The 23,907-nt window shown below is 37.3% G+C and overlaps 1 protein-coding gene across 6 annotated transcripts in view; it reads left to right on the top strand.

The window, feature by feature from the left end:
• LOC128894856 (myosin heavy chain, non-muscle) overlaps positions 1-23,907 on the top strand; it is a 75,486-nt gene that overhangs the window by 20,420 nt on the left and 31,159 nt on the right. For all 6 annotated transcript variants that reach the window (XM_054157335.1, XM_054157256.1, XM_054157175.1 and 3 more), the window contains exon 2: positions 21,579-21,735. In XM_054157335.1, the coding sequence (XP_054013310.1) occupies positions 21,579-21,735 (157 nt within the window). The remainder of the gene's footprint in view (positions 1-21,578; positions 21,736-23,907) is intronic.

Raw genomic sequence — 23,907 nt, 5'->3', positions numbered from 1 at the left:
TTCATCTTTTCGCTAAAACAATTAAGAGATTTGATCAAATCATTTACTTTCTTTAGGGAAATGACCTCATGGAGTTATTTTAACATCTCCCGTGAATTCATCATCTAACTTAGGGATTTGATCAAATCTCTATTTTTATCATTTCCCTGTGACATATACACTGTGACGTACCTTGCGTGGGCGGCTGGGAAAGCCGCTAATCGACACGCTCGGTCGCACAATTCCCACGGACGAATTTATTTGGAAGAATTGGGCGCCAGTGCCAAGTGGACGCGTCCGTTACTTTCGTCCCTCCAGCTGCTCTACGGAGAGCAAAACTCAGGGGAGGTCGAAAGAGGAAATAAACTTTGATCCGCGTACGTTTAGTCGAATTTCTTTATTTAATCGAAACCGACGCGGGGGGATTCTGCGGTACATACACCGTGAAGGAAAGGGTGTGGCGACTACGCACTGAAAAGGATACGCGGCGCGGAATTCCCGATACAAAAGAAAGTATTCGACAGAAAGAAAACGAATACCTAACCGGCGCGACTTAACTCTATAGGGGGCCTCGTAAACAAATAGTCCGCCCTAGAATTAAATACAATCGAAAAGATTAAGCCGGGAATTAACGGTTTCTTGTTTCGAAGGGGTCCTCTCCTTCGAAACGCGGCGCGTTCTCAAACCGCGCAAGGTCACGCGGGAGATTCGCGAAACGGACGGAGGGAAGTCTAACGGAGTTCCCTCCGGTGGTGGTCCTGTCGCGGAAGAAAAGGGTGCTCCGGAGCACGCTCGCGGATACACACACACGATCCGCACTCTCGCACCCACGCACGCAATAAAAGGAAACCCAACCAGTGGGCCCTACCTGAATCTCCCCGGTCTCTGGATTCCAGATCCCTTGACGGTCCTCTCTTGGGGATGGTGGCGATGCTCCCACACACACTCACGCACGGAATTACAAAAAGATTTTTGATGTCGCGGACCAACAGGGGCGGCTCGCTCGAGTGTCGCGTGTTCTGTCCTCGTTCCCGGTTAACCGTTAATTCCTCGTTAAATTGATCGCTCATCGATCGTGCTCTTCTCGCCGTCGACTCGCGGCTCTCCCTACCCAGAGCTGTAGGGGCTCCTCACGGTGTGCCACCACCATGGCATCTGCAGGTTTCCCCTCGTGGCAGCCTCGAGGGGCGATGGCACTGGTATCCTTCGCGAGGGTGGTCAGTCCTCTTGGTGGTGGCCACACCGCGGTCCTGGGGTGGAGGACACCGCGACCGGCGACTTGCCGCGCTCACGCGAAGACGCGGCTCTATCGCGGAGGGGTGAGGGGGCGCGAAAAGGAGGGTCTCTAATGCCCGCGGTCCACTCATCCAGCCCAGCTCCACTCTCGCGGACCACCTCCGGCCTAGGGTGTCCGGCGAGGAGGAAGCGAGGTCTTTCCGGGAGTCAGGGTGCTTTCGTGACGGGCAGAAAAAGTCTGCCACGTCACAACATAGACTTCTTATTTTTTTAATTGAAGAGAGGAAAAGAAAAGGAGAGCGGATAAAGAAAGTGAATGTATATATTTCATATGATATTCATTTATTAATTACAAACATTTATTCATTCAATTCATGAATTAATACAAGTACCAGCAAATTTGTTATGCACACCGCTCATCATCATCTTATGCTTCAATTATCTGTAACACATACAAACCATATTTTAGTTGCAAATTAATGCAGAACTTAAAATAAAAATAGAAATCATAAGTTTCATACAAACATTATGTACAGCTCACTTAATTCCTTCCGTTGTACGCTCTGTCAGATCGTAGTATATTTTAACTGGTAAATTTCAATATAGCTGTCAAACCTCATCGTATTTCCTGTAATACTTGCACGATTCTTCTTGTAGTATTTTAATAATTACTACCAGATATCCTTCACTCAGGTAAAATACTAGAATTTCACAGCGGCAGCTCCTATTTTTAATACTATCCTAATACTATTATTATAGTTTTACTGTGTGCACACATGTATTACAAGGCAACATTACTGTCTCTTGTGCATCATTTCTTGCAGTATCTGGTGAAATTTTTTCCTCTTTTTTAACCTATATCTGTTAAACGATATACACAAGTGTTTTTTATGGCGGTCGACGAGCTTTGCCGACTGATTCCGAGAGTCGACAAATCGACGAACGGCCTTGTCTCCTATTGGCTAAGTGTTGACGAAAAATTGACTGGAAAAGTATAAGACGATAATATTTTTGGATGTATCGTGACATGATATTACGATATCGCTGTTGTACGTGTACAGATTTGAATGATTTTGGTTTTATTCGAAAGCTTATATGCGATTTACATGAGAAAAATGCGTTTAAATTTAGAAAATATTGCAGGCGTGATGAGATATTAATGAAAGAAGTTTCAAGTTAGGTTAGAATGGACCATCTCTCCTGTAAAAGATAGCGGTAACGCCACGTTATACAGGGTGGCTGTATAATTTTTCATGAACTTGGCGTCGAGACGCTACCGTGTCTCTAGATACGCGCGCTCTGATTGGTCGGGGTTTTCTGTTAATATCTCCTTAGCGAAACCTCGGACAACATTTTCGCTAAGGAAAAAGTTGTTTGAAATCACCTCCCGAACCACCTCTTTCAAGGTGTTACACCATTTTTGGGACACCCTGTATTTTCATGTCTATGATCGAGGCAGAGTAAAACAGAATAACGACTTTACAGCATCGGCGTAGCCTCCTAATCAAAGTGGCAATTATTACAGTCCTATAAACACTTATAAAGATAATGAAAACCCGAGAATGATTAACCACGCCAATGTTGTGAAATTAATTCATCTCACTCTGTTCCGATATGCTGGCTGTCGTCTCTTGTCACCAGCCGCAACCAAGGGAGAGGTGGAACAGAGTGAAAACCGTGTCCTTGGCTCGCCAACTTGTCGTGAACGCAGAATATGCGACTGTGGCAGCGTGTTTATAAACCTTGAGTCGTCGATTGTGTACGCGATTGTTTAGGCTCAGAATAACACAAACTGCTTTGACGAGGCGTGGGCCCACGTCATAAGACGCGTGGTATGAAATTCTAACATAGGGTTTTGCGTACCGACGTTCACATTACGCTGACGTGACGTGGGAAGACGTGGGCTAGCGCCATCTAACGATACACCCTGTAGTTAAAATTCTAATATAGGGTTTCGCGTGACGACGTTCACATTACCCTGACGTGACGTGGGCTGATGCTATCTGACGAAATATGCGTTCTGACGCGTCAAGAGCATATCAAACCTACTAGATTTTCCGTGAGCGTTGGAAGGCGTCAGGAGACCGGGTGCTTTCTAGAATCCTGTTTTCCATTTTTAAGAGATAAACTAATTTCAAAAACATTAAAACTGCACTAAAGAGTATTAAAAGAATTTCTAGTTAATTTATATGAATTTATATGACCATTAATTTATATGAGCAGCTCTAAATATAATTGCTTAAAAGTACGAAAAAGTGCAGTGAAAAGTATGAAATAATTTATATTTAACTGCATTATTACCAGATCTTCTAAAATTATTGAATAAGGAATTTTTTTTATCGAAAAAATTAATTTATATAATTATTTACTTATTTATATCAATATTTATTTTAATTTTAACGAAATTGATTTGATTAGTTATTCTTCAGTCTGTAAATTTATATACATTAAAATTATTCATATTGATAATTGTATGTTTAGGAGCTAACCCTTTTTATACAAAGTGGTTGAGCTTCTAATTCAAATTATTCTTTATTATGATCAAAGCATCTTATTGCTCAATCAGTTTCCTATGAGGTAAGATTATTTCTTATATTATTGTCCGTTTGACAAAAAAAGGTGTTGGCGATTTGATGTGTGATGCTTGCAGTACAGGCTGACGTATTCGCTGCTTCTTCAGGTAAAAAATATCCGAATTATGTGATGTTTGATATCATTTGTATCGAAAAAACATAAGGAATCCATTGATATTACCTTCCCGACAATCTGATAAAAAATATAAACATTTTATGTACAGCAGTTCATCATTTTACGATGGACTGCCCGTCTTTTGTTCTCGGTCGAGCGCCTACCTGGGGTCGCTCAAGGGTCTGGGATCGAACGATCTGGGTCTGGGCCATCGACTGATCAAGTTTTCATAAAATCGAATTCTTTGTTCTTCATCGAATCCACGTGAACGTGATGGCATTGTATTCTTGGTGTTCTCCCGATTAAAATGATATCTCACATCGCGTAAATCGAACTATTTTTAACGAAATAACTTTTCAATTATGCAATCAGATTTTTCATATAATTTCGTTAATTATTGTCCAAATTATGTCATGTGTGGTATCATTTTCATCGCAAAAACATCAGGAATCGGTTGATGTTGTTTCCGCAAAGTTCTGATAAAAATTGCAAAGGTTGGTATTTTCATTTTTTAATGGCGTCAATCTGACTCCGCTTCATGTCTGACATGGACCCGCGGAGCCTGATGTGACGTTGGCCCACGTCAGGTCAGCGCAGTCTGTGGGACGCTTAACACTCAGTCATCCTGTCGATAGCTCGTCCCCGAGCACAGCCTAATTGGATTTCTAAAAATACAGGAAGAAAATATGTCCCATTAAGTATGAATCTGTCGACATCCAACATTCACACTTTATATCACTATATTAATAAATGACATAAAACAATATTTCCTTTTGCCCCTTTTGTATTGGGCAATACACATGCAACATGCAGGCACACCCCTCGTTCGGTCCATCATCAACGTCCCAGTACCGCCTATGAGTGCATCCCTGCCCAGTGGTCATATAGAATCCATTCGAAAGACGGTGATCCATCTTTTAAATCTTTATCCATTTCCAGACGCTGCCATCAGCGTCTGCCAATTCCATCATGGTGTGACCTCCATCACACGCATAATGCACCATCGTAGTGTGACCTCCATCATACGTACAATGTTTCCAGAAATGATATGTCACCCTATCATTTCCCATCGGTTCCCAGATGCTGTCATCCGCATCTACCGATGTTTATTGTGGTGTGACCTCCATCACACACACAAACACCACACACACACACGCGCGCGCACACAATAACAAACTTCTCATGGCGTCCTGCCAGTCGAAGTATTGATGGCCGAATTAAACCGAGATCTTGCCTCCACAGGCTCGATGTCCGCTACAACAGGTGCTCGGTTGGCCTCCACCAACGTCCGCTCGCTGTTGCTCGTACCTGGAACCCCTTGAACGCCCATCAAGGGTGTTTCCTCGCTCCAGCAGCTACCTGCCCCGGATACTCGATCAAAGTCCAGAGTCCCACGACTCTGTTACTCGACAGCCGCTACCCACGGCTTCATGCGATCGACCGCTACGACCGTCTTCGCTTGACGACCACCTTCTCTCAGGTCCTCGCTTCGTACCGATCGTTATACAATACGGCGACAACTCGAAACGGGCCTTTAAACCGTGCATGCAGCTTTCGACTGTTTCCCGTCGGCAGCTCGGTAGTAATTTCAATCATGACAACGTCCTTTTCCTGGAACTTAGTTGCCGCCCGTCGTTGTCGGTCGTATCTTTCCTTCTGCTTCCTCTGGTACTCCGTGATGTACTCCGATATCTTTTCTCGGAGTTCACCAAGGTCCATGCGTTCCACTTCACCTTGCAGCTCTTGCAGGATCCACCCTTCAGCTGGGTATCGCACCTTGCATCCAATCCGATGCCTTTATTGTGCGTTGTATTCAAAGTATATTGGATCTTTTTCACTTCCTGATTCCAATGCCCCGAATCCTTTCCTGCCATCGTTGCTGCCAGTGATGCAACTATCATGCGATTGTATCTCTCGCACTGTCCATTTGCCCGAGGAGTAGCCACCGCATTTAATACGTGACGGATTCCATACTCCTTGCAAAATGTTTGGAACGATCGAGCTGTAAAAGGAGTTCCTCTGTCGCTAATTATACAGTGAGGTACTCCGAAAAGATGTAGGACCGCCCGTTTAGCCTTCGTGTCCTTCACCGGTTTTACGATCGTAAATTTAGTAAAACCATCCACGATGACAAGCAGGTAGCGATTTCCTTTCCTGCTCTTCTCGAACGGCCCGACATAGTCAATATGTAGGGTGTGAAAAGGCACCGGCGTCTTTCTAATGGGATGCAGCTCGCCTTGTTTCTTTCCTGCACTTCGCTTGTAATAAGTACAATTCAAATATGCCTTTACGTACTTATTTACAAGTGCATTCATTCCTGCGAACTAGTAATTTTCCCGAATGCGTCGAAGTGTTTTCACCAACCCTAAGTGACCTGCGTCATCATGACACAGTCTACAAATTTGGAAACACGCAGCACGTGGCACCACCCATGGCGCTCTCCCATCTTCCAGCGTCTGCAAACTGTCCCTTTTCTTAAGACGTAGTCCGTAAAATATTGCTTCGTCTCGCTATTACGAACGTTGTCCCCCAAGATTTTTCGTATGCGTTGCAGTTGTTCGTCCTGCATTTGAGCCACCAAAACCCAATTAGCCTCAGTAATGTCGACTGGATACACATCGACTGTTGGGATTGGATTACGACTCAATGCATCCACATGTTGCATCGGCGTCCCTGGTCGATACTCGATGTCAAACTTGAAGTCTTGAACCTCGAGCCACCATCGTCCAATCCTGGGAATCAGGTCCTTCTTCGTGAATGTCGTACGCAGTGCGACCCTACACCAACAGTACGGTCCCTTATTGAAAATTATATAAAACCGAACGTTGCAAGTATTTGCAAAAAAACTTATACGTTTCTTAAAATATAACAAATAATGTATCCAAATATGTTGAGAACTCAGGATATTTTTTGCCGTTTTGTCCGTATGTTTGTTTAAAGATAAAGATTGTATTATGGATACAAATGATTGATACATGATTATTTATAACAATTTCCACGCTGACACACATTTTCTACGATAGAAATCTGCCTCACATTGTGATATATACTAATATTGAATTTTGTCTACTTATTCCGCACTGTGCGTCGCCGCGAAAAACACGACCCGTATCGGGAACGGCAATCGCCATCACCAATCTCACTCATTCTCACTGACAATGAATGCACTAACGTTCACAATTCCTCACCACAGGTGTGATGCCCGTACGGCTTGAAAAAGTCACGCACTTGAGTTTTCAGCAATCACACACTGTTAAAATGAGGGAATTCCACAGCCACGAACCGTTCACAAACACAATAAAACATTCGCGAACCGTGTGTTGTATATGTAAAACCAGCCCGTGGTTATCCCACTTCTGATTTGTTGGATTAAATCAAGGATAGACGCAGAAACACAAAAGTATATTAGATAGACTTTATTGCTGTGCTTCGCACTTCGATTCTAAAACCCAACTCAGGGCCTTTTCGGCAACGGGTCTGGCCGTTGCTCGACGTCGTCGTCTTTTTACCTCGTCCGGGGTGGGGGTGACGACAGACGAAGGCCAGGGTTATCAGGCATGGCCCCGTACGGCGCCTCAACGTCGCTCGACGTCTAACAGAGGATTTTCTTTGCCTCTACAACAGTTCCAAACAGACCATCTGAAACATTACTTGAAGTCATCCGAAATTGGATCAAACCTGGTACTATTATTATAAGCGATTGTTAGAAAGCATACAATTGTCTCAATAAAGAAGAATTTAGGCACTTAAGAGTCAACCATAAACTCAACTTTGTAGATCCGGAGACAAATGCCCACTGTAACCGTTAGGATGGTATGGTTACCTAGGTGTCGCAGGGAAATCGCTGGATCAGGAACTTAGTTAGATAATTTGAGATTTTGTGTAGAGTTAACAAAACTGTATATTCTTAATGAGTACAATTTGGAAATTACAAGGGTTAACCCTCGGACACCGGGCGCTCGCACGAACGACGGAGCCGGGTCACTATTCAGGCATCGAAATCCAAGTCTATACGCGCTACGAAATAAGGCTTAAAATCAAATTTTGATATGCAAATATTATTATCATATTAATAATGCCTCGTAACCAATTTTTTTTGTTAATATTTTGTCCCGAATAAAGTATTATTGCAAAATTGTTTAAAAAAAATATTGAAAAAGGAAGGTGAAGAAATACTTTTGGGAAGTACACAAATAATATTTATTCGGGGTCCTCGTTTTCTGTACATTGTTTACATATAATATTTTGTTATGAATGCTTTTTGCATATGTATTGATAACAAGTGTTACATTTGTCATTATATTTATAATCGTTTTGGTGCACATATAACACCTGCCTCGCTTTTTTTCTCCGCTCGTTGATGCCTGCGGCTGACGATGTATCTTTCTCTCACTATTTTCAATCGCAGCAAGAACATGCTTTGGTAAATTCTGGCTGTGATTCTCCACGCTAGCAGCGCGTCTATTTATATTTTCTGTATATAATTGTTTAGATAATTTTTCAAGAAATATCTTTCTCTTTTTTTTATGAGAACTATGGTTCTTCCAATCTGGATTTTTTGTCACCCATATTACTAATGCATTATAGGCAGCAATATCCACATGATTCAAAAAAAATGATAATGGCCAACGTCTTGTGCTTCTTCTACACGAATATTTGCGTATTAATTTGTGAAGTGTGTCCACACCACTTTTTGTAGAATTATAATATGAAATTATGACCGGTTTGTTCTTGTTTTGTAGGCCTGAAATATAACATTTATATAGTTATTTATTTGATAAGTTGAGAAAAAAAATATTTAGTTTACCTGAAATACTATGCTTGTGCAGAATAGTTACTACTATTATAGAATAGAATACTATGCTACTAAACAAGTGTAACATTGGGTGTAAACAGAAAGTCAGATGAGAATAGAGTTCGTGATGATACTTGTACAAGTGATTTTGGTAAATCTTTTCTATTTTTTCTCATGGTTCCTACAAGTAACAATCTATCTTTGTACAATTCTCCGGCTAAAGTTATGTCCGTGAAAAAATTGTCCGTTGTAATTGTTCTTCCAGTATTTTTCCAATAGTGAACAAGTTGTCTAACTACGCGTTGACCTTGATTTTTTTCCATAATAATTCCTACTTTTCCTAAATATACATCAAAATTACAACAGTAATACGTTCTTGCATCACAGAGTGTCCATAATTTGATACCGTATTTGCCTGGTTTAGATGTCATGTGTGTCCAATCTTTGAAAGGACACCGTCCACGAAATAAAACAAGCTGCTCATCAATTGTCTCTGTATTTGTTGCTTCGTAAGCTTCCTTACAATTTTGTGTGAATATATCTGTAATATCTCGCAGCGGAGCTAATTTGTTATTAGCTTTTCTTTCTGCCCGTGTGGCAAAGTCATCGAACCGTAAAAATCGTAGAATATTGGCGAATCCATCGCGAGACATAACACTCATATAAGCCTGTTTTTTCAGATCAACAGATTTTCGCCATAAATGTTCTTTGGATTCTCGCGATTCTCTGAATCGACCAATCATCAATAACAGGCCTAAGAAGGCTTTTATTTCAATTCGATCTACATTTTTCCATTTTTCCTGTGTCCTCTTGTACACGTTTTCGGCTTTTTTATTTGTATACGTAATAATTATGTCAATACTTTTATCATCTATAAGTAGTTCGAAGCATTCCCGAATAGATGTAACATTTTCCGATTTCAAAGTCAAACCACAAGGTCGTGGTAAACTTTGTATATGTTCCGTATTGTTTTTCTTATATACATAATTCCATGTACGTCCAGAAATCGTTTCATTTCGGTCGTCTGTATTATATTCGTCCGTTTCTGATTCAATAATAGTATCACTTATCTTACTTACTGATTCAAGATCTGCATTGCTGCACGACGTACTTCCTGCATCCGATGATATCTCATTATTGTAATCATCTTCTTCATCGTTTGCAAGTATTTCAAAAGCAGTCCTTTGCGAAAATTGCTTTTCGTTAGATATTTACAAACTCAAAACTAAAACTCTGAAATATATGTTCACTGATCGCTCTTCTGTTCTAAACTGCCAACAAACGGCACTTCTCTAGAGTTCGAAACGTTTCTGTCGCTAACAGTTAAAATAGTGGGGAGAGCCGATTGCTACGGATCAAGTTACAATGTAAACACATGGCTCGACACTCTCGATCACAGAGGAATGGGACTTCGAAAAACGACGGAAAAATGACCCAGGCCCGGTGCCGAAGTGTTAAACAGAGAGATAGACATTTCAATTTTTTCCCCTTTCATGGGTTAAATTTTTAAAAATGCTTAAATAGGTATTTGATTAATTATATAGAAGAGCATTAAGATTAAGTTTCAAGAAAATCCGATCACAAATAAAATATTCCTCATACAAACGTTGCAACCCCTTTTTACCCCATTAGAGGTTGCATTTCGACATATCTTTTCGTATTCTTTGTATACATCATAAAGGAAGCTTCTGTGCAAAATACAGCTTTCTAGGTTAAAGGGTTTAGCCTGACCGTTGATATGTCAGTAAGTCAGGGCTTTCATTTTTATATGTATATGTATAGTTTCATTTAAAAAAGGAAACTTCACCATCATATCTTTTAAATTAATAATATAAAAAATTTCATTTACCCCACAATATAGAGCCCATTGTATCCTGAAATTTACGTGTAAACAATTTCTTCGTATCACCAATAGTTATTGAAATATGAGTCTGTCACACTTTAGCGTGGACACACCCTGTATATATTTATGATGAAACATTAAATTGGGACATGATATCTATCTTTTGATGAGACAAATTTCTTCAACGGACATAGAGAGTATAAATATTGGGACTGACTATATGTTTAGATAGCACTTCGAACACCACTTGAAATCAAACTTCTTTTATAAATATCTTAATAATTATTCATTTGAAGTCCCACTTTGTGTAATACTTTTTTACGCAAAGTTTGATGATTTATCCGAATTCGAAAAAAAATATTAAACATTTCATTTAAAAAATTAAAGGTGATCCTAATATTTCAATAACAATGTAAAATAATAAAAAAAAGATTAGACCACTGTATGCCCCTCTAAATACCATGCAACTTTTGTTTGAAACATTTTATCATACAACGAATACCTTATAAGTTATTTGAAGTCGTCATGTTAGAAGAGTCACCGTGTATATTCATTATAGCTATACGTTATAGCTATATGTATACAGGGTATCCCAAAAATGTTGGAGGTACTTGAAATGGATGGTTCGGGGGATGATTTGAAACAACTTTTTCCTTAGTGAAAATGTTGTTCGAGGCTTCGTTGAGGAGATATTAACGGATAACACTGACCAATCAGAACGCGAGTATGCCGGCGGAGCGATAAGAGGAGCGTAGCCTACATTCCACCGGTATACTCGTGCTTTGATTGCTCGAGGTTTTCTGTTAATATCTCCTCAACGAAGCCTCGGACGATATTTTCGCTAAGGAAAAAGGTGTTTCACATCACCTCCCGAATCACCCCTTTTAAGGTGTTACAACATTTTTAGGACACCCTGTATTATATTTTTTCTTAATTTCAAGAATATGAGAGCTTGTTTTAACGTTAATTTTTGTATTTTGAAGACTTTTGTAGAGCGCTTAAGGAGTCAGAAAATACATATACGGGGTGTCCCAAATCTCGCGTAGGAACCGGAAATGGGAGGGCAATTGAGACAATTCTGAAGCACAAATTCCTTTGCAAAAATGTCGTAAGAAAAGAAAGAAAGAAAAGGAAAAAAAAAAGAAAGAAGTTGTGCAATGTTTGTTTAATATAATTAAATTGTTTTTTACAAACTATAAGGACGTAAGTTTTTATAAAAGCTTGTAGAAACTCCTTTCACATCATGACTTCTTTTTCAAAGCGATAAAAAACATAAAAATTGCACAATATTGTATAAAAATAATCTTAATATATAAAAAGGTAGTTTCCATAACAAAACATCATACAAACGGAAGAAAAAGTAAAAAAAAAAAAAAAAAAAAAAGTGACTCCTACCGGGATCGAACAGCGTCCAGCGCAAAGCTAGAGTTTCGAAGCGATGACGAAAGTAGAAAGAAACAGTTCGATGAAGAAGGAAGAGAGACTGAGAGTTAACGCTGGCAAATGTAAGGATACGGGACCGGGATGCTAAGCGCGATTTCGACTTCAGTGAAATGGCAACAGTGTAGAGAGACACTGTTGTGAGAACGGCAACACCGCAATTGTATCAACATCACGTTAGCAGTCGTCCTCAGTAAGCGCCATCTCCTATCGATTGTCTGAACTAAATTTGTGACGTCACTTGCTCTGTATTATCGTCAAAATGGCGGAATCTCGTTTTTGGGAATGCAATGCTTTCCCTACAGATTTTGTCCTTATATGAGCATATTTTTGGCTCAATGAGAGCTCATTCGAAAGAAGAAGGTCCAAGGAATGGCGCTCTGGTCCTCGTTCAAGTCACAAAATCCTTTTAGTAACCTAAAAATACAACTATTCTGCGGATGTATTTTGCTCGATTTTTGCTCGACTTTGGACGCTCATATTATTAAATATCGACACAATATCGTTCAACCACGACCAGAGTGCCATTCCTTGAACCTTCCCCTTTCGAATGAGCCCTCATTGAGCCCAAAATATGCTCATATATAAGGACAAAATCTGTGGGCAAAGCTAACCCATATTTCGGGCCAGATTTTGTCGGATTACAGAGCGCTGCATTACCCGTGTCTATCCCCTTAAGCTCGAGCCAGGACTGGCTGATTGCGCCAAGGTCACTGCGTAGCCAGCTGAGCGCGCGCTGTGATTGGTCGGTGTTTTTCGTTAATAATTCAAAAATGGAAGCCCCACCGACATTTTTGCAAAGGAAATTGTTGTTCAGAATCGTCTCAATTGCCCTCCCATTTCCGGTTCCTACGCGAGATTTGGGACATCCCGTATAATTATACAGTAATTAATGTTTCATACAATATCATCCTTAGGAATCACCGAAATGTTTGCCAATAAATAAAGTTAAACACGAAATAAGGCTGACTACTGATGAAAAATCAAGTGGTCGAAGCTATTATGGTTGAAGTGGTCAGCACTGCTGGGATAACAAACTGTGTCATTTACAATACAAGAACTATATTCAGTGACAATAAGATTGTTCGTCTCGATTATTTCGGTTATCACTTTATTATTTCACTGACACTACTGTGAACCTGCGGCTATCCTCTTATCGGTGGTACTGAAACGGAGTAGAGTTATTTAACCTCTTATCGAACAACTACCGACACAATTCTTATCGTGCAACAAATTATTACAAGATATTCGTTCACTGAAAACACTGCTGCTATAGAATATCCGACTTTTCTTATCTTGGATAGAGAATAGGAAAAATTTAATAGGAATATTGGGGTGGGGAATAAAAAATTCTTATAGCAATTTATTTGTTATGTTTATTCAATGAGATAAGGATTCATTTCATTTAATCTTGTTTTGTAATTTTGTTTGTGCCGAGGTCATGAAATTAGCTTGTGTTTATAACCAATGGCTTGGAAACAGTCGATCACTTATTTTAATATTAACAAACAAAATTGAAACGATATACATATATGTCGAAGTTATGGAAGAATAAAATACGACGTTACACGAACGCATGAGGTAGTACGCGGCAAGCAAACAAAAGACACAAATAGAGTAGAGGGCGCATCGATCTAATAGACTGATTTCCAGCACCCACTCTATCGATGTGCTTGACAAAAATTTACGGATATATACCGTCCGATGCGATAACATACACATTAAATCATATATGAGTCACTTAAACATAACATATCAACGCATTTATAGTGTTTAATTTTAGACAATGGTTTTATTAAGATATCAGTACGCATCAATGCTGTTGGCAAGTACTGTACTTTAACCACTCCTACTTAATGCTAATGTGGTTACACTTACTATGATAAACAGAATTCAAACTTAATTTAATAGCGCTTTGATTTGTTGCGACTTTCGACGCAATTCTCAAAATGCATATGACACATTAGTCCCTTTAAAAGCTATGTGAACCTGGCACCCTATTTTTCAAAAATTAATTTTTTTTATAGAAAATGATAGTATTTCGTTTGTACCTTCATCAATTAATAATTAAAAAAAATTAAAGAAATGGTCAGGACCCGACATTGAGATTTTTTGAAATCTATTTTTTTTAATTATTAATCTTGAATTCTATTTTTCCCTATTCTTTAGTATTCCCTATTCGTTTGTACCTCAATAGTTTAAATTTTACAAGCAATTGTTTATACGTGTAAGAGAGAAGTTCGTCAATTTTCAATATTTCTAAAATCTGTTTTCACCCTCTTTTTCAGAATCCTTTGTACCCGTTTGTACCGCTTTTCGTTTTGTTAGTACCTCAATAGTTTAAATTTTATAATTCAACCGTATCAACAATTGCTTGTAAAATTTAAACTATTGAGATACAAACGAAACGAAAAGCGGTACAAACGGGTACAAACAATTCTAAAGAATAGGGAAAAAACAGATTTCAAAAATCTCAATGTCGGGTGCTGAGCATTTTTTTAATTTTTTTTAATTATTAATTGAAGGTACAGACGAAACTATGTTAAGATTATGCTTTATTCCTTATAAAATACTTGGTTAATACAGTTCATGTTTTATAACACTATAACATTGTTAATACTATTCTAAAAGAACCAATAGAAGAACCGGTAGAAAAGACAAGAGGGTAAGAGGGAATCGGTGGATTTACTGCGGTAGTCAAATTCACTAAAAGGAGTGACGTAATCCAAGGGCGGTACAATTTGAATCCAACAAACTATTGGTGGTACAATCAAGTACAAACGAAATACTATCATTTTCTATAAAAAAAAATTAATTTTTGAAAAATCGAGTGTCAGATAACATAGTTACCAACCATTACTAGCTTTAAATGAGTTTCCCTTTAATCTGTTGTTGAACTCTAGAGTTTTTCCACGTAGCATGGGTCCAGATATCGGTATGCTTTCATCTCTTTGTTTACAAAATTATTGGAAGACAGCACCATCTACACATTTATTTTTTGGATTCGTTAATCTTTTCCTACTGGTACTAGCATCTGTGAAATCTACATTCTGTTTATAATTTTCAATGTCGAGTTTCTATTTTTTAATATCTGTGATCGTAGATTTCCCAATACCATAAAATCTTTGCTAATTTCATTGCACTTTCACGCCTCTTCTTCAATCTTTCTTCAATCAAGATCTTCAATTATTTTATATTTCGGGGTCCGATACGCTTGGGAAAATATTTGAGCTCCGTGCTCTATAATTTAAAAACATTTACTTCTTAACAATTTACTTCTTGAATTATTTTATGTTTCTCTTTAATAGTTAAAACTACACGTTTTCGCTTACTCGCCATTATGATACTGTTCTCTGCTTCAGACTGAATTGATACGATTACATTTAACCGGCCGAACACAGAAAAGTATTTATTACGTCTAAATACAAACATTGTATATGTAAACATCGCTACCAAACGTTGTTGCGGATAACAGAACATAATAAAACGTGCGTATATTAGGGTATTCGGAAAATGGGGGTACGGATACGGGAGTCTCTACTGTAGTTGTAAAAAGTAAGTACTCGAAAAAAATAATATTTTCAAAAATGTCGCATTAAAATATTTATAGTGTATCGAATGAGGTTCCACTCAGGTTTTTCTTTATTCGAGAAGATAGAGTTAAAGTTGATTCAGTTCTTCCTTATTTAAAAAACGCTTTTTTAAAAAGAAATTTCGGTAATTATAGAGAACAGGTACATCCTCATCGATTTCGATGATTTTTGAATATGTTGTAGCAATCAACATTTTGAACAATTTTTTCCTATACATATAACCGTCGCTCGACCTTAGTTTCCGAGATATTTGCAAAATACCATTGCTACTACTACAATGAATATTGCGTATAGCTATGCGTCCGTGACAGCGTGTGTGTAAGCGTTGAGTCGTCGATTGTTTAGGCTCGGAATACACGTCCGCGTCTGTGAGTCAGTATGCGTTAGCTATCATTCGCAGATCGGCTCGTGTTTCAATCTGTTTCGAACTCATTCATACATATGAAGTAGCGCATGATCTTTATTCGTACAGTAAAAAAATGGGGGTCCAGGGGCTAGCCCTCAGTCGGGGGTTTGGGTGCGAAGCCCCCAATAACGAGTACTGCAGCGCACCACGCAGGTATGTACACGGTTAGCCTGCGGGATGTTTATAGTTTAGCGGGGGGTCGAGGGGGCACAGCCCTCCGCCTGGCAGGGGGTCTGGGGGCGCAGCCCCCCAGCATGCACATAGTTTTGAATTGAAGCTGAAAACTTTTTACAAAATTTAAAAAGCATACATCACAGAACTATATGCATGCTGGGGGGCTGCGCCCCCGCTCGACCCCAAACTATAAACATAGTTTGGCTAAGCTAAACTATAAACATCTCCCAGGCTAACCGTGTACACACCTGGGTGGTGCGCTGCAGTACTCGTTGTTGGGGGCTTCGCACCCAAACCCCCGAACGGGGGCTAGCCCCCGGACCCCCATTTTTCTACTGTATGAATGAAGATCGTGCCTGGCTTCCGAAATTTAAAAATCAAGTGTAAACCTAACCAAAATCTAACTATTCTACTTCGTAATTAATGTAATGGGTAAGGTTTAAAAAAATGTCATCTCTTGTTTCAATTTTCTTTATTAATGTTATCCGAAGTTGGGAACATTTCTGACATTATTTCAAAAAATTTCATTATACGATCATCAAAATCGTATTGTCGACGAAAAAAGTACTCCGGTAAATAGCCTACATAATGTGCTCGGCGAGTTCCATACTTCGAAATATTCGCTCGTACTTCTCGCCATACTCTTTCAATGTTTTGCGTGAGAACATTTGTCTCCGAGTCAACGAAATTGAGTTTATGGTTAACTCTTAAGTGCTGAAATCCTTTGTGGAGGGAATCGTACGCTTTCCAACAATCGCTAATAATAATTGTACCAGGTTTGATCCAATTTCGGATCACTTCAAGTAGCGTTTCGGATGACCTGTTGGGAACTGGTACAATAAATATACGTTTGCTGGAGCGTTCTATTCCTCCGAATATCCACTGGCCAGTTAACATCCTTCCTTTATTAAATTTTTGTTTACCAATTTTGGCTTCGTCGATCTCAACAATTTCAGTCTCACCTCCGATTGGAACAGAATGTTTCTCTGCCCATAGAACACACATTTGACGACAATAACTAGCCCAATCAACTGCCGTTTTCGCCGTTATTCGCAGTTCATTTTGTAGAAATTCTTGCCGTGGTGGTTTTAGCATTAAATGATAGCCGATAAAGGCACAAATGTCTTGAATAGAAGCATGTATATTGCTAAACCACGTATTACTTAATGCACTAATTCGTGAGCTGCACTGTATTTTCACTCTTTTTTTATGGCAATTTTTCGAATAATAGACTGCATTACAATAAAATATTAGCTCTTCCCGATTAAACTTCATTGGTTTTTCACTTATGCACTTAGTACAATACATCTTTCCATGAATCACTCTTTGTTCAATTAAAAAATAAATTAGTGTATCATATCTGCCGCATACAGTCAAATATTCACGCAAGTTCATTTTTAATCTGTTGAAAGTAATTCAGTAACGACGTCAGTGTTAAACTAGATTTTTTTCTGAGCCTAAACAATCGCGTAAACGGACGCGGACGTGTATTCCGAGCCCAAACAAGTAGTAGCAATGGTATTTTGCAAATATCTCGGAATCTAAGGCCGAACGACGGTTACACGTATAAGAAAAAGTTGTTCAAAATGTTGATTTCTACAACATATTCAAAAATCATCGAAATCGGTGAGGATGTACCTGATCTCTATAATTACCGAAATTTCTTTTAATGGTCACAAATGACGTATATACATCAGAAAAAGTAAACGTTTATAAAACTTCTTGTGTGTATATTTTATTACTCGAACTATTGCTTCGACCTTTTATTAATTTTATAATTGGAACGTATATACAATATCTATGCTATTATTTTTATTTTTAATCGACTTCGAAAAGGAGGAGGTTACTCAATTCGACATATATATATTTTTTTTTCAATATACCATATTCATTTTAGAATCGAAACAGTGAAAAGTAATATTTCTGAGACTTCTTATCGAAAACCTCGTATAATGTCGTCATCGAAACATACCAATTTTGTATTGTCATAATTAAAATAGAAAGATACATCTCGATAGATGTTGGTAGTTCGATCGACCAGCTGTAGAGGCATTTAATTGAACAATGAACTGCAGAAACAATTCGAAATATTGTCGTCGCTCGTTTCCTACTCGACATTTTTTCGTGGTTACACATCGCTATGAATTTGTGTTAAATGTAAGACTGTAAACCGATCTGCTTGCTCATCTTTCTTGGACGGTGACGCATACCATCGACTTCTCCTTCCGTTCAACTCGTAAATTATTCAACGAACTTGAAAGAAAAGATTTAAACCATAAGTGTGTCGTATACTATGATCCAGCTTTGACAGGAATCCTCCTTAGGATCTTGCACTTTTTTTTAAATTGCGCACATTGTGTCCGATATTAGAGATTTCAAATAATAATTCAACATTTAATATAATAAATAAACATGTCTTGAAGAATTTTGTTTCTGTAGAAACGAGAATGTATATTATTAATGCATTGGATGTAAATAGGTACACTTTTATAATGCCCATTGCATCTGGTATAGAGATTCCAAATAATATGATACAAATAATAATTGAAATAATGATTCAACATTTCGAATAATAGATAAACAAGTGTAGACAAATTCCTTTTTCTATAAAAATGACAATCTAGATTGTAGACATAAATAAGTTTTACTTTCATAGTGCACATTGTATTCAGAATACAGATGGGCACAACAATCATCAAGATAGAAAATTTCAAATAATAGATAAGTAGCTTATGATGAATTATCTTCTCTGTAAAAATAACAATCTCAATTATACGGACAAAATAAATGCTACATTCAGGGAATTGGTTAGTAAAATTGTTCAAAAGTGAAATATTCATTCAGAATTCATTTTGGATTAGTTATTTCTTCAATAAAAATAGCAGGCTGAATTTTTCAACTAAAGTAAGTTTCACGTTACATAAATTCTAAATAAATCACTAATAGAAGTTTCTATTTGTTATCTATTATTTAAATAAAATTCTATCCATATTCAATCTAGAACATAATGTGAAATGAAACAAAACAAATCGATCTTTTGCTGCTCACAATTATTCGTTTACTCTGTGCAGCGTGGTCGTGTATTAATTAATGAAATTATTGGTGTTAAAGGAAAACTGGTGTGTAGCAAATCGCGCCTACTGTGCATATTATAACATTTACGATAACTGCCTTGTTCACAAAGTACTATAATAAATACTGCAATCAAACTACGACAAAGCCAGGTAAAGTTTTATATTAAATAAAGTCGTGTAGTTGTATTCCTTTTTTGTAATTGAATATTTATCATTATAATGTATTCGATATAATTCTTAAATTCATTACCGATTTTACTTATGTACGTAATGTTTAAAAACGTATTGTTTATCGTAAATCTAAAATCAAATTAAATTTAAACAACGATAGGATAAATACAAATTGAATTTAAGAAAATAATAATTGGTTAAATAAAAAATGGATTTCTATTACATTTAAATTCAGTATGTAGTGAAGAAAAAAAGGAAATTCATGCATACAAGTAAAAATAAATATAACATCTGTGCAAAGGTATATGCTACTATTAACCCAACCTTGAAAATAAAATAATGATATAGAATAAGGAAAAGTAGAAACTAGGATTGGCTAGAAAACTAATATATAGTAAGAATACTCGTACACCCTGCTTTAAAAAGTGCGAGAGAGAATTTTTACGTAGATAATACTTGTGCGTTTATCAGCACGTGCAAAATGTACTGAAACGTTTGATTTGTTTGACTTATTTGAAAAAATGTTTGCCAGTCCTTACACTAACATTATTCAGCTGTAACTTACAAGATATTTGCCATATCGTGAGTCATTAGCTCATTAATCTGGGCATTTTCTTGGGATCGTCTATCAGTTCACGGCCAGCCAGGAAGTTACAATTTTACAAAAGAACGTTATTATACGAGGAAATATGTGAATTTTGCAATACTGTACGTTCATTTGCCTTGAAATGCTATAATTAACTCCCAATTAGCAGTTTTCTTCTCGTATGTTAATGAGAAACTGCAAGACTTAATTAGTATCAACAAATATTTATAGACTAACTGTGGCTCACGGTTTCACTCACTTGGAATACTATTCTTATTCTATACAGGGTGTCCCTAGTTTTAATGGTCAAACCTGGGGAGCATATTCTACAAATGGAAATAAGTAAAAAAATGTTATTTCAAGTTTAGTCAGAAATGTTTTATTATAAAGTTATAAACAAATAAAGTTAGAATTGATGATGGTGGATTTTACTTTTCTGAATACAAGGTGTCCCAAAAATGTTGTAACACCTTGAAAGAGGTGGTTCGGGAGGTGGTTTGAAACATCTTTTCCTTAGCGAAAATATTGTCCAAGGCTTCGTTGAGGAGATATTAACGGAAAACACTGACCAATCAGAGCGCGGCTGCTCCACCAGCATCCTCGCGCTTTGATTGGTCAGTGTTTTCTGTTAATATCTCCTTAACGAAGCCTCGGACAACATTTTCGCTAAGGAGACAGTTGTTTCAAATCACCTCCCGAAACACCCCATTCAAGGACCTGCAACATTTTTGGGACACTCTGTATAGTTGCAAATGGAATTATCAGGAATACATGTGCAACTAAATATGAAAGTATTGATTGCGTTTGGTAAATTCTTTGTCGAGCTAAACCAGAGCATAGCAATTTTCCACCAACAAATGGTTTTAAACAATGAAAGTGTCCATAAATTTTTGCAAATGGGAACATCACTAATTCATCTATCATGAAATGCTCCATCGCAATCGGTTAATTCTTTGCCGAGTTACATCAAAGAATAGGAATTTTGCAGTAACAATTGTTATAAACATTAAGAAATTCATAACTTTTCTAAATGGGAACATTATTAATCATCTGACATTATATGTGGAAGGTTCCATCGCGCTCGGTAATTTCCTCGCCCAGTTACATCAAAGAATAGGAACGTTGCAATAACAATAGTAATAATAATAAAAAATAACATAAATATAAATAATAAATTTTTTCAAAATTTGTCAAAATCTTTTGAGATACGTTCAAAGATCACTAAAGACTACAACATATTCAAATTTCGTCCAAATCTGAGATGTTACTCTAAAACATGTCCAATTTCGCTTATAATGACTCATTTTTATTAGATTTATAATGATTTTAATTGAATCTTAGAAAGTTTTAACAATATTTCTTTTTAAGAATTTTTATGAAGAATTTTATGTTATAAGAATATTTACGAAAAAATTTCATTTTTTTTTTTTACTTTTATTTTAAGAAATTTTGTTTGTATTATATATACATTTATATGTGAACTTTGTGCTATGATTTTTTGAAATGGTTTAAAAAAAAAGTGTCACCGCCGTGTCGTTATCGATTTTCTTTTCACGGTTTTATTTATTCGTCGATTTGCTTGTATGATTCCAGACGTACTCGGGGTTGTTCTGTGTGGTTGTTAATCCATACAAGAGGCTGCCAATTTACACGGAGAAGATAATGGAGAGGTACAAGGGTATCAAGAGACACGAGGTTCCACCCCACGTTTTTGCCATCACAGACACCGCATATCGTTCTATGCTTCAAGGTAATTGAACCGTCTGTTTATTCAATCATAAATTTATCATGACATTTTTGATTAATTAGCATTGTTATCGTTTCACACGATTTTAATTTCATTTTAGACTTTTTACGTGTAACTAAACATACCCAATATTTATACTCTCTATGTCCGTTGAAGAAATTTGTCCCATCAAAATATAGATTTCATGTCCCAATTTAATGTTTCATCATAAATATATGTATACAGGGTGTCCATGTTAAAGTGTAATAAACGCATATCTCCATAACTATTGATGATACGAAAAAATTGTTTGTATGTAAATTGTAGGATACAATAGGCTCTATATTGTAGCGTAAACGAAATTTTTTTAATATTATTAATTTAAAAAATATGATGGTGAAGTTTTGTTTTTTAAATGGAACTATATATTTTTGAGGGAATCATGCGATAGTGCTTTTCAAAACGAATTCATTGAACCTTAATGGATTTATCCGATTTCTATTAGTTGTCAAGATAGAACGCTTCGAAATTTACTGATTTTCAGCGGAAAAGTCTCAGTTTGATTGGCAAGTCATAGAAGCTATGTTCAATTCTGCCTATTGAAACCGATAGCAAGAGCTTATGCTCACGTCTATCTATCTAGCCCCCCCCCCCACTTACACAAAATTTAAGGACAAAATTACGTAATAATGCGCTATTTATGCGCTCTTCAAATCCGTAAGAAAAAAATTTTGCTTTGCTTCGTTTAATGCAAACAAATTTATTGAAATGGGGTGGGGGGGGGGGTTGAGTAGACTGCCAATCATATTAATGATAAGCAATATTTACAGAAAAACATGTAGGAATTATGCGCTAATTATCCGCTATCGTATAAGAGCAACTTCGATTTTTGCGCTCCGTCCCTTAAGGGACTTCCCTCTTGGTGCAATTGCAAGTTACGAGACAAAACTTGCATTTGTACCTAGAGCAGGCATGCACAGAAAGTGCGCCCGCGGGCGCCACAGAACACACCCGCGGGCGTTGGGCCCCCACTCCTCAGTGAATGGCGGGCGCTGGGTCCTCACTCTTCACTGATCCGATACACTGTGACTCTAAGAGTGGGGGCGCCTGCCACAACTACAAGCTTACTTCCAATAGCCTCACGGGTCCCTTAATTTTCATGAGACTTATACAATAATTCCTAATACGGATTCGTGGTTAATTCATTTCGAGTTTGTCGCTACAATATTTATATTGTACGATATAATATACATATTCATATATATATATATATATATATTTTTTTAAAGCTTTCTGTAACTAATGCATACCAGTTTGAAAATACAAGATAGAATTTACTGCTTATAGACAAAAACCAGCAGTTGCCGCCGCTATTCCTCGCTGTGACTCCCTGTATCTGTGTATTACACACACAATGCACCGTCACCACTCCTCTAACTTGCTTCCCACTATGTCTAACTTGCTGTCCGCTACTTTGACCTTTTTCCCACTCTGCCGCTGAAGGTATTCTGACCTTGAAGCCAGACGAGCATGCGCCCGCCGACGGGGGTTTTGTGCATGCCTGACCTAGAGAGAAGTCCCTTAAGGGATGGAGCGCAAAAATCGAAATTGCTCTTATAATATAATGTTCCCAGTGATTAAAAATATGTATTTGGCTAAAAATTGTACACAAAAATTTGGAACAAAATGACAGGAAATATAGTATAAGAGAAGATTTTAAATAAATACTCTAGAAGATACAAATAAAGTAAATTTTAATGCGATTATGGTATAAAAAGTATTTATTAGATTAAATAAATTAACAGGTACCAGGATTTTCTTTGGAATTATGGATCATAATTATTTATTTCCACTAGCGTTCCAGTTAAAGCTTAACTATTTCTTCTTTTCAACGAAGTGATCTTTAATTAAAATTTCAAACACAAAAATTCATTGACTTGTAATACATAATGGGAATTAAATGAATTGTTAATGTTGCCAAAGTTGAAATGCTAGTGATTGTTAACAGTAATTTAATTTTATAACTAAAATTCAATAATAAATAACAAACGTAGGCTTAATTATTTAGTTCAGACTTCTTTTATTTACTTGTTTTAACTTTTATTGTAAACGTTTATTATAAGTAGACTGTGGATGTTTATGCAAATTCATACTTCTCTATACACAGATGAAGAACAGAAAAGTAAATTAAAGTAT

The sequence above is a fragment of the Hylaeus anthracinus genome, unplaced genomic scaffold (genome assembly GCF_026225885.1).
Source record: "Hylaeus anthracinus isolate JK02 unplaced genomic scaffold, UHH_iyHylAnth1.0_haploid 0, whole genome shotgun sequence".
NCBI lineage: Eukaryota > Metazoa > Arthropoda > Insecta > Hymenoptera > Colletidae > Hylaeus > Hylaeus anthracinus.
The sequence above is the reverse complement of the archived record's forward strand: the minus strand, read 5'-3'. Positions and strand labels throughout refer to the sequence as shown.